Genomic DNA, 12,388 nt, shown 5'->3' on the forward strand with positions numbered 1-12,388 from the left:
GTTGCAGTCGAATTTCTACACGGAGGGAGAGAGCATGAATTTGCATGTCCTATATAATGTGGTAATGATGTGACGAAATCCACATAGCCTATTGTTTTCTGGCACATTCCTTTATTTTCTTTCGTGTGCAGGGTCCGACATTAACTGGCCACTGGCTCGATAACCTTTCATCGCATTTTTGCATTTCAGTTCAACATTTCGGTTTTGATAGCGCATTGTGGACGGGGATGGCGGATGGGTGTGAGCATCTGCCTCTGATTCCAAAGGTTGCAAGTTTGAATCCAGCAATAGAAAGTTATTTTTGAGATTTCTGTTTTAAGCCTATCCCAAACCTTAACCCTTACCTTAACCATTCGGAGTTAATGCCTAACCTTAAGATTTCCGATTTTTTTTGTGTGTATTTTATTGAACCTTTATTTAACTAGGCAAGTCAGTTAAGAACAAATTCTTATTTACAATGACGGCCTACCAAAAGGCAAAAGGCCTCCTGCGGGGACGAGGGCTGGGATAAAAAAAGTACATATATATATATAAATATAGGACCAAACACACATCACAACAAGAGAGACAACACAACACTACATAAGATACCTAAGACAACAACATAGCATGGCAGCAACACACGACAACACAGCATGGTAGCAACACCACATGACAACAACATGGCAGCAGCACAACATGGTAGCAGCACAAGACATGGTACAGATATTATTGGGCACAGACAACAGCACAAAGGGCAAGAAGGTAGAGACAACAATACATCACGCGAAGCAGCCACAACTGTCAGTAAGAGTGTCCATGATTGAGTCTTTGAATGAAGAGATGGAGATAAAACTGTCCAGTTTGGGTGTTTTTTGCAGCTCGTTCCAGTCGCTAGCTGCAGCGAACTGGAAAGAGGAGCGACCCAAAACGTAATGCCTAAACTTAACCCCTAACCTTAGAAATTCAGAGTTAATGCCTAAACATAACCTTAAACACTTCAAAATTTGACGTTTGAGAAACATGGACGAACATCGAATTATTACGTGAGACTGTGAGAGCTAGCTGTAAATGTCATGCTATTTTTATTTGAGCAATATGATTGTCCGTTGATTCAAGCACCACCATGGTCCCGCAAGTCACAACTTCTCGAGCAGCACGAGTTGACGCCTTCACACACGTGAGCTGTCCATAGCAAAACGATGAGCCCATCAATCTACTCGCCGAGCTTCTTCTTCTTCTTCTTCTTCGATGAGGTTTAACGGACGTTGGCATCCAATTTGTTGCATTACCGCCACCTACTAGACTGGAGTACAACTCCCTTATATTTTGCTTGAAAAATAAAATAAAATAAAGAAATACCCTACCATCTAACACTACACTCACAGATTCAAAAATATTATTAATAATTAACACCACCCCACTCCACTCCACTATTTAAATATTTTAATTCCTACCTTTTGCCCTCAACCTGCGATGATGGGACATCCCCACTTAACACTCCCTGTAACTCTTCTGATGTCAAGTTTCGCACACCCAAATACCTCTCTGCAGCTGCCACCACAACCTCAATTTTCTTAGACTTACGTTCCATCCCTGCAGTACAATTAATAACCATTGCTATAAATGCTAAAAATCCAATCTTACTGAAACATACAGTGAGGGAAAAAAGTATTTGATCCCCTGCTGATTTTGTACGTTTGCCCACTGACAAAGAAATGATCAGTCTATAATTTTAATGGTAGGTTTATTTGAACAGTGAGAGACACAATAACAACAAAAAAATCCAGATGTTATAAATTGATTTGCATTTTAATGAGGGAAATAAGTATTTGACCCCCTCTCAATCAGAAAGATTTCTGGCTCCCAGGTGTCTTTTATACAGGTAACGAGCTGAGATTAGGAGCACACTCTTAAAGTGCTCCTAATCTCAGCTTGTTACCTGTATTAAAGACACCTGTCCACAGAAGCAATCAATCAATCAGATTCCAAACTCTCCACCATGGCCAAGACCAAAGAGCTCTCCAAGGATGTCAGGGACAAGATTGTAGACCTACACAAGGCTGGAATGGGCTACAAGACCATCGCCAAGCAGCTTGGTGAGAAGGTGACAACAGTTGCTGCGATTATTCGCAAATGGAAGAAACACAAAATAACTGTAAATCTCCCTCGGCCTGGGGCTCCATGCAAGATCTCACCTCGTGGAGTTGCAATGATCATGAGAACGGTGAGGAATCAGCCCAGAACTACACGGGAGGATCTTGTCAATGATCTCAAGGCAGCTGGGACCATAGTCACCAAGAAAACAATTGGTAACACACTACGCCGTGAAGGACTGAAATCCTGCAGCGCCCGCAAGGTCCCCCTACTCAAGAAAGCATATATACAGGCCCGTCTGAAGTTTGCCAATGAACATCTGAATGATTCAGAGGAGAACTGGGTGAAAGTGTTGTGGTCAGATGAGACCAAAATCGAGCTCTTTGGCATCATCTCAACTCGCCGTGTTTGGAGGAGGAGGAATGCTGCCTATGACCCCAAGAACACCATCCCCACCGTCAAACATGGAGGTGGAAACGTTATGCTTTGGGGGTGTTTTTCTGCTAAGGGGACAGGACAACTTCACTGCATCAAAGGGACGAAGGACGTGGCCATGTACCGTCAAATCTTGGGTGAGAAACTTCCTTCCCTCAGCCAGGGCATTGAAAATGGGTTGTGGATGGGTATTCCAGATTGACAATGACCCAAAACACACGGCCAGGGCAACAAAGGAGTGGCTCAAGAAGAAGCACATTGAGGTCCTGGAGTGGCCTAGCCAGTCTCCAGACCTTAATCCCATAGAAAATCTGTGGAGGGAGCTGAAGGTTCGAGTTGCCAAACGTCAGCCTCGAAACCTTTAATGACTTGGAGAAGATCTGCAAAGAGGAGTGGGACAAAATCCCTCCTGAGAGGTGTGCAAACCTGGTGGCCAACTACAAGAAATGTCTGACCTCTGTGATTGCCAACAAGGGTTTTGCCACCAAGTACTATGTCATGTTTTGCAGAGGGGTCAAATACTTATTTCCCTCATTAAAATGCAAATCAATTTATAACATTTTTGACATGCGTTTTTCTGGATTTTTGTTGTTGTTATTCTGTCTCTCGCTGTTCAAATAAACCTACCATTAAAATTATAGACTGATCACGTCTTTGTCAGTGGGCAAACGTACAAAATCAGCAGGGGATCAAATACTTTTTTCCCTCACTGTATATCACTTGTTGTCCTATCCCTCTGCATTGGCATATCTCTACTACTCTCACCACTCCTCCCCCTTGACCTATCTTCCTCTACTTTCTTCACTGCCTCAGCATATGACAACTTCTTCACTACTCTTACCCTGGAAACCTCAACCTGCCTCTCTCACACAGGACATTTCTGATCCCCAGCCCCATGGGCACCCCTACAATTAGCACATACCACTACTTTCCCCAATGCTACACATTCCTTTGTCTCATGCCCTTCTGTTCACTTCTCACACCTTGGAACCTCCCTCCTATACACTGCTGCCACATGCCCATAAGTTTGACACCTGTAACATCGTAATGTATTCGGCACATTAGCTCGTACAGGATAACTTTTATACCCTAACTTCACTTTATCAGGCAAAGACTCAACTTCAAAACTCAAAAGAACAGACAATGACTCCTCTGTTTCCCCACTCTCGCCACCCTGTTTGTGTTGCACCAAACGACGAGCATCACACACACCGGGAATCTTCCCCTTCAGTTGGTCAACTTTTACATTTACTGCTATCCCAGTAATCACTCCTTTCAATGGTGCCCTTTTCACGAGAGCGAAACAATTCACAATTCTTTCCCCCATTTGTCTAAATCTGAGCGCATTCTCCCTCTGACCAACAGAAACACAAACAATTGGTCCTCTGTAGCTCAGCTGGTAGAGCACGGTGCTTGTAACACCAAGGTAGTGGGTTCGATCCCCGGGACCACCCATACACAAAAATGTATGCACGCATGACTGTAAGTCGCTTTGGATAAAAGCGTCTGCTAAATGGCTTATTATTATTATAATAATTATTATTATTATTATAATTATCATTAGAATACTTCTGGTTACCCTCACCGATTCCACTATACCCAAAGCTATTTTCACCCATCTTGAAACCACAAATGGATCAGCCAAAAGGCAAGGCTCCACTTTTTCCAAATACTTCATTCCTACTGTCACAGACTCATCTTTATCCTGACCCTCTGTGCAATCCTCGGGCTCCGAGTACTTCACCACACCTTCCACCTCCGATACTTCACCCTCATTCACTTCCATTTCTCCTCCTGTCTTCAGCTCACTTTGCTTACATTTCCTACCATTCTTCTTTAACAAACCTTCTCCCTTTTTCCCGCCATTTTTAACAGACTCAAGCTCACAGTCTTCCTCCCTCTCTCTCTTAGACCTCCTCTGCCTCTCTTTTTCCCTCCATTCCTCCTCCGTATTCCAAGTATACGTCTCCTTATGATAATACTGCACTTCTCCTGACATACATCTGTTTCTTGCTTTCTCAAGGGACTCCATTTACCTTCCTACTCTCCCTTTCTACACTTATTCATAGCGCTTTCGATAAAATATGAGCAATAAACTTCGGTCCGTCTCTAATGTCACCTGCGTCTGACGTCTCCAGATTTGCAAATCGTTACACACTGCCCGTCTCTTCCTTCCACAACAAATGTAGCTACTCTCTGTCTGCTCATTTCGGCCTGGTGCCTCGCTGAGCTTATATATTTTAGAGGGCTTTATAAAAGTAAACCTTCAATAGTGAACATACTAGCAATTCGCTGGCTACTGTTGCAAAAATAAAAGCCACAAAAAGCCACCTATCTTTAATTGTGGCTAGCCTACTGTAGCCATGTCTATATTTGATTTGGAATTTTTGTCTTAAAGGGGCAGTGTCCTATTTTTAAATCTTCTCAAAATGACAAAAATGAATTCAGTTAATACAATGCAATTCTAAAGAATAGAGTAATGACTTGCATTGGTAAAATATATTACAAAGCGTTTTAATACATGGCATTTAAGAACTACACCATGTCCAGTCCAGTAGAAATTATATTGTTTCATATGCAGCCACAGAGTGGTGCTCCATAGGCTATTTACTGTCCTTTGATTGATGAACAACAAGCTTGACTAGTTTATAAAAAGGTGTTGAGCTGACTGAAGTAGATCCTTGCCATTCATAAATCATACAGTAATATGTCCATGGTATTGCATCCGGACAAGTAACCTAAAGATCTCGTTTGTATTGTTCGATATGAAAATAGGACTTGCCAGACAGTGACGTCAGCAGCCTACCGAATTGAATCGGTAAGAGAGCTGTTTATTTGGCTCCCTAATTTGCATACGGGTAGGCTTTTTGGTGATTATCTGCAGATAAATTATGAAAACATTCGAAGAAAATGGTGAATTCTCCTCACTGCAGGAACACTAGGTAGGCTAAGTGGAGAGATAGCCTCGCTCTGGTCCAAAATGATTTAAAAAATATATATATATTTAATTGTTTTAAAAGCTAATGATACTTATATGGTATTTTCAAATATTGATGTAAGTCTACTGATTTAATCAAAGTGTTGACAATAGAGTAGTCAACTGCTGCTTTCTGTGTAGCAAAGCCCATGCTTTATTATTCAATCACGCCTGTATTGCAGATAACTGAGAACGTGCCTCTTAAAAGGAAGCTTGAAGCCAATGGAAGTCAACAGATTCTTACAGGATTCTTTAAAGGCACAGTCAAAATTAAGTTTTTCCTGTGTATTAAATCATATTGTACAACAACTGATGAAACCAACACTGTAAAAGTGTGAAAAAAAAATGTAATCAGTGGTGTTATTTCCTGATAGTTGCCGGTTGAAAATACAAATCTAGCATTAGAATGTACCAGAGGCCACCAAAATAGAGTGAGTTCGGCAAAATAAATCTTAATACCTCCCCAGCCCGTGGGAGCCTGGCTGGCTACTTTTTCCTATTTCCTGGCTACTCCATGGGATCATGGAGAACACTGCTACAGTGGCAGTCACAGCATGCTGGCTAGGGCTGGGCAATGTGGACTAAATATCATATCTAGATTTTTTCAAATTTATGGGCTATTCACAATATATATCTCAATTTCTGTAATGTTTTCATTAAATAAACTTTGTTGTACAATTAAAGGTCAAATACACTGCATTTAAAACCATCAGCAATAATCTAATGAATTCAGAGCTTGTGAAATTATACCTAGGCTGAATATATGCCTTCCACAGCCATAAGCCCCACTAATAATGTAATTATTTTATTAAAATAGTTGTACCTGCTTTTTTTTTGCAATAATCACTGATCTGGCTTTCAGGTCTGTCTATAAAAATTCACTTTTTGTTACAAATTTAACCAGAACCATGTATAATGCACATTCACTAATAATGTAGCAGGCATTATGGAAAATGAACACCGGTCTCATAAACAATCTCTCAAGCATAAGCCCACGTGCTAGTGAGTAGCTAGCTAATATTTATATTTCAAGTTTAGCTAACTTGGATCTAGGTATAATTTCACAAGCTCTGAATTCCGCTAACAAGGCAAAACAGTTGAATTGTTATGAACACAACCTTCTGTTTGTCTCCAACTGTTTGAACAGCATGTTAGCCTGTCCACTTTGTTCAGATGTTGAAATCAAGTGGCCTACCTTATTTCTCAGAATGAGAATGAGTTGCCAATTCCTTATATAATTGTTTTATGCTTATTGCACATTTATAAAACAGACTAAACAGCTAGTATAACAATCTTTATTTGACAAAAACGCTGCTAGCAATATGTGGTACCGTAACTCGCCCGTGACAAACTGAGCATTAATTTTCGAGAATGAACGTTCATTGGTACATCCGTTTTAGTAGTGTCTGCTCTGCTCGAAATTTTTCTGAGTTAAGACATAAAAAGGGTATCGTTCGAAAGGTTAATTTCTCCTCTATTACAGTAAAATAATGTCTCCATGTGTTTCGGTGTCCATATGACCGATTCTGTTGGACCAAACCTCACATGCAAATAACGAGTTGAAACAGTTTGTCAGAGAGGGAGAAGTGATCTCTCATCTTTGTTGTTGTGAGTGGTAGGGGGAGGGGCTTGGGAGAAAGAGGCGAAGCGAGAGATTTCACTCTCGCCAAAATCTGTCCAAAATAAACCCAATGCGTATCTATGCGCATATTTTGAACCTAAGCTTGTCGCCTACCTTCCTGCCTTTGGGACAACAACTCCCATTGTTAGGGCGGAGACATGAGCATCTCGTCATTATATACAGATCTCTGGTGTAAATGGTGCACACAGCACAGAAGGAGCGAAGGAGAAGAGACCAAAAAAGCCAACATGAGAACAAGCGAACATAAACGCTCATAAAAACGAAAAAAAATACAAAAAAAACTTGATTCTGCGATACAGGCATTTGGAATATCGCGCAAAAAACATAAATTAGAATGAATCAAATGAATTCTATATATATTGCCCTAGCCCTACAACAGGCTGGCCTGCATTGCACGCAGGTAACCTGGCAACACCTGCCACATCAGTACCTTGTGAGAGGTCGTTTTCACTCTCCTATTGCACATCGCACAAAAGAAAAGAGCAGCTTCATCATCTGAAAAATGTCAACAGACATGTTTGTCTTAGCAACTGGCTCAGTTGGAAGTAACAGGAGGACTGAAGTGAATGGTGGCAGGTTTATGTTCTGGCAGAAATGCTATTAAAAAACATTCTGATACAGATTATTGTGTGTTTCCGTCCCTTACATAGTATGGCCTGTAACTCAATGCACTGCTTTTATAAATGGAAAAAATCTTTCTTTAGGGCCAAATTTGAGCAAATTCTAAAATTGCGATTAATCATGATTAACTGCAGAAAATCATGCGATTAATAGCAATCAATTATTTGTATCGTTTGACAGCCCTAGAGGTAACATATCATACGAAATTGATGAAGTTGTACACAATTGTGCACTATTTTCAGGGACCAGATTGGGCTCGTTAGTGCTACTGGCTGAAATTATACAACACCTCTGTAGCGCATCACTTTCAGCAATATTTCTCAATGTAACATCCTACACAGACAGAAACCAGGAGCGAGTTGCCTGGTATGTGTACAAATTATCTCGACTAACCTATACCCCCACACATTGACTCGGTACCGATACCCCCTGTATATAGCCTCGTTATTGTTATTTTTATTGTGTTACTTTTTATTTTATTTTTTACTTTAGTTTATTTAGTAAATATTAACTCTATTTCTTTAACTGCATTGTTGGTTAAGAGCTTGTAAGTAAGCATTTCACTGCTGTATTTGGCGCACGTGACTAATAAAATGTGATTTGATTTGATGTAGTACCAAATGGATTTGAATCAACGTGGGTCTCCTGCACACCAATTGACGGTGTTAGCCCACTGACCTAAAGCCTAGAAATGACCTTGCAGAGGTAACACAAGTCTTCTGTTGCCAGGCAAGGTTACTGATCGAGAGCGAGAGCCTAGTTCACCAAACCACCTCCATTACACACACTACAATGTCACTCACTACTTTGAAGTGGATGATCAGAGAAATCCATTACCGGAAGGTCAGACCTGTCAGTCCTGCGCTCTATGCTACAGTACTACAGAGATGAGCTGTGTTCACGTAGCCAGCTCAACCAGCTGCTACACATCTTACATGGTGACTCACCACAGTGAAGTCCTCAGTGCTGCACAACACCCCGCGGCAGTCATATCTGCCCTACATAATACAGCCTGCCTTAAGACTGTGTTAGCTCCCTGGGGCGCTTACCTTGGCCTAACACAAGTCTCCAGGACATCACTGAACCACCTCCACTACACATGCTACATTTGCCAATCACCACTCTAGTAGCAGGACAGCAGCTGGCTTAGCATAACAGAGAATGACTAGCTTAGCGTCACAGAGAATGATTAGCTTAGCGTCACAGAGAATGACTAGCTTAGCGTCAGAGAATAACTAGCTTAGCATTACAGAGAATGACTAGCTTAGCGTCAGAGAATAACTAGCTTAGCATCACAGAGAATGACTAGCTTAGCGTCACATAGAATGACTAGCTTAGCGTCACAGAGAATGACTAGCTTAGCTTCACAGAGAATGACTAGCTTAGCGTCACAGAGAATGACTAGCTTCGCATCACAGAGAAACATTAAAAGGTGCTACACATAGAATTTCTCAGAATTTCTCCCCTATGTGGAAGCTAGGTGAATTGCAACAGCACTAGGCTACATTCAAAATAAATCTCCCCGCATTCCATTTCCTCATAACATGGCGGAGACTCGCGCTTGAGCCTTTTTCGATCGGTTTTGGTCCACCAGCTTCAAAAAGCTGTAAAAACAATATTTTTGGTTATTGAAAATATATTTCACAGTGATTTAGATGGTACAATGATTCCATACACTATTCAGTGCTTGTTTTCTCTCATAAACTGAAATTGAGCGAACAGTGTAGAATTTTAGCAACCAGGAAATGACAGAGCGATTTCTACATTGGCCGCTTGACCCGATTTCCACTAGATATCACAGCCAAAGTCAAAACAGCTTTCCCATTTTGACAGGAGATGCCGCTCCGGCGGGAGAAATCAATAGGCGAATATCACAGCCAATCACAACACTGGCGGGTAAATAATACTGTGAAACTATATAATTTCACTATTACTGCAGATATATTATTGTGACTTACCACAGTGAAGTCTTCAGCGCTGCACTCCACCCCGCGGTAGTAGCATGACAGAAGCTAGCTTAGCTTTACAGAGAAACCTATCTATGGGAGCCTATAACAACAGTTTGCAGATATGTATAGTCTTTACACGCTCCATTGTCTCACTCACCACAGTGAAGTCCTCAGCGCTGCACTCCCCCCCGCGGTAGTAGCATGACAGCAGCATGTCCTTGATGTCATGGCCCGTCCGGTCGTAGAACTCTCGCATGTTAAAGGGGCGGGGCTTGAAGTTGAGGAAGTCAGCTTTGATCTTCAGGGTCTCCAGAACGCTCTCCTCAACCATGTGAGTGTCTCTGATCTCATACCTGACAAAGGAACAGAGAGGTAGAGTTATATAATCTGTTAGAAATAGGATTAGGGGTTAGGGTTAGTGGTTAGGACACAGAGGAAGTCAGCTTTGGGTGGGCGTCCCGTCTCATACCTGGACAGATCGGAGAAGTGTTAGGTCAGCCTCAACAATTTGCTAACCATACAGATCTTCTGTAACAACTCATACATATAATATATATATATATATATATATATATATATATATATATATATATATATATATATATATATATATATATGTGGGGAGAACAAGTATTTGATACACTGCCGATTTTGCAGGTTTTCCTACTTACAAAGCATGTAGAGGTCTGTAATTTTTATCATAGGTACACTTCAACTGTGAGAGACGGAATCTAAAACCAAAATCCAGAAAATCACATTGTCTGATTTTTAAGTAATTCATTTGCATTTTATTGCATGACATAAGTATTTGATCACCTACCAACCAGTAAGAATTCCGGCTCTCACAGACCTGTTAGTTTTTCTTTAAGAAGCCCTCCTGTTCTCCACTCATTACCTGTATTAATGACGGTCAATCACCCTCGGTCTGGGGCTCCATGCAAGATCTCACCTCGTGGGGCATCAATGATCATGAGGAAGGTGAGGGATCAGCCTAGAACTACACAGCAGGACCTGGTCAATGACCTGAAGAGAGCTGGGACCACAGTCTCAAAGAAAACCATTAGTAACACACTACGCCGTCATGGATTAAAATCCTGCAGCGCACGCAAGGTCCCCCTGCTCAAGCCAGCGCATGTCCAGGCCCATCTGAAGTTTGCCAATGACCATCTGGATGATCCAGAGGAGGAATGGGAGAAGGTCATGTGGTCTGATGAGACAAAAATAGAGCTTTTTGGTCTAAACTCCACTCGCCGTGTTTGGAGGAAGAAGAAGGATGAGTACAACCCCAAGAACACCATCCCAACCGTGAAGCATGGAGGTGGAAACATCATTCTTTGGGGATGCTTTTCTGCAAAGGGGACAGGACGACTGCACCGTATTGAGGGGAGGATGGATGGGGCCATGTATCGCGAGATCTTGGCCAACAACCTCCTTCCCTCAGTAAGAGCATTGAAGATGGGTCGTGGCTGGGTCTTCCAGCATGACAACGACCCGAAACACACAGCCAGGGCAACTAAGGAGTGGCTCCGTAAGAAGCATCTCAAGGTCCTGGAGTGGCCTAGCCAGTCTCCAGACCTGAACACAATAGAAAATCTTTGGAGGGAGCTGAAAGTCTGTATTGCCCAGCGACAGCCCCAAATCCTGAAGGATCTGGAGAAGGTCTGTATGGAGGAGTGGGCCAAAATCCCTGCTGCAGTGTGTGCAAACCTGGTCAAGACCTACAGGAAACGTATGATCTCTGTAATTGCAAACAAAGGTTTCTGTACCAAATATTAAGTTCTGCTTTTCTGATGTATCAAATACTTATGTCATGCAATAAAATGCAAATGAATTACTTTAAAATCATACAATGTGATTTTCTGGATTTTGGTTTTAGATTCCGTCTCTCACAGTTGAAGTGTACCTATGATAAAAATTACAGACCTCTACATGCTTTGTAAGTAGGAAAACCTGCAAAATCGGCAGTGTATCAAATACTTGTTCTCCCCACTGTATATAAATCCCCACTTTATTCATATTTTACATTATAATCCCCAACGTGCTCGAAACTTGTCTGATGGTCTGTCTGCCTTTTGCACAGTGTCTTCTGATATGGGAAAGTTAAAAGTAAGGTCATTAAAAAAAAAACTCAGAAGTCTCCGGGACTCTCCTGGAAGCCATGTCTGTTTTTGAAGTTTCAGAGGTGTCAATGGGACAGAGTTTTTGTTGTTAATGAACACTCATGGGGCATTTAAAAGAACATACCCACACTATACTTTCATACATAGATGAGTTAAATCACTGCTTTGAAGGAAAACCTTCGGGAGTCCTAGGGACCAAGGAAGGATGGACGGCTGTAGGCCCTATTGAGGAACAGGCATGGTATTTAGCACTTGGGGTTTGTTCTGAGGAAAATATATACCTTCTATCTTACAGGGTAAAAACTGGAGATAAAAGCGTCTCAGATGAAGAGAGACTAGAGGGGGTATTCTTCTGTGACGTGTGAAAATGTCAGTACAACACTCAAAGCCATGTGCTGTTAACTCACAGGATATTATCCTCTTATTAACTGCAATACCCTTTAAAACACTATCGTTCGAGAAGGTAGAGCGTTCACTCACTCTAGAATGTAGTGAAATATGGGTAATATCAAGAGGGTGCTACTAAATGAATGTCAAAACGTCGTTTTCTTTAGCCTACGTCATCATG

At 41.6% G+C, this 12,388-nt stretch overlaps 1 protein-coding gene across 1 annotated transcript in view; it reads right to left on the reverse strand.

Annotated features, from left to right (window-relative positions):
- Nucleotides 1-9,725: 9,725 nt before the first annotated feature.
- LOC311120337 (acid-sensing ion channel 1-like) overlaps nucleotides 9,726-12,388 on the reverse strand; it is a 20,720-nt gene continuing 18,057 nt past the window's right edge. Inside the window, exon 2 of the mRNA XM_084194958.1 lies at nucleotides 9,726-10,053. Coding sequence (XP_084051084.1) covers nucleotides 9,801-10,053 — 253 coding nt within the window. The 3' untranslated portion in view covers nucleotides 9,726-9,800. The remainder of the gene's footprint in view (nucleotides 10,054-12,388) is intronic.

The sequence above is a fragment of the Coregonus lavaretus genome (assembly GCF_964263955.1).
Source record: "Coregonus lavaretus genome assembly, contig: HAP1_SCAFFOLD_1008, whole genome shotgun sequence".
NCBI classification, from domain to species: Eukaryota; Metazoa; Chordata; class Actinopteri; order Salmoniformes; family Salmonidae; genus Coregonus; species Coregonus lavaretus.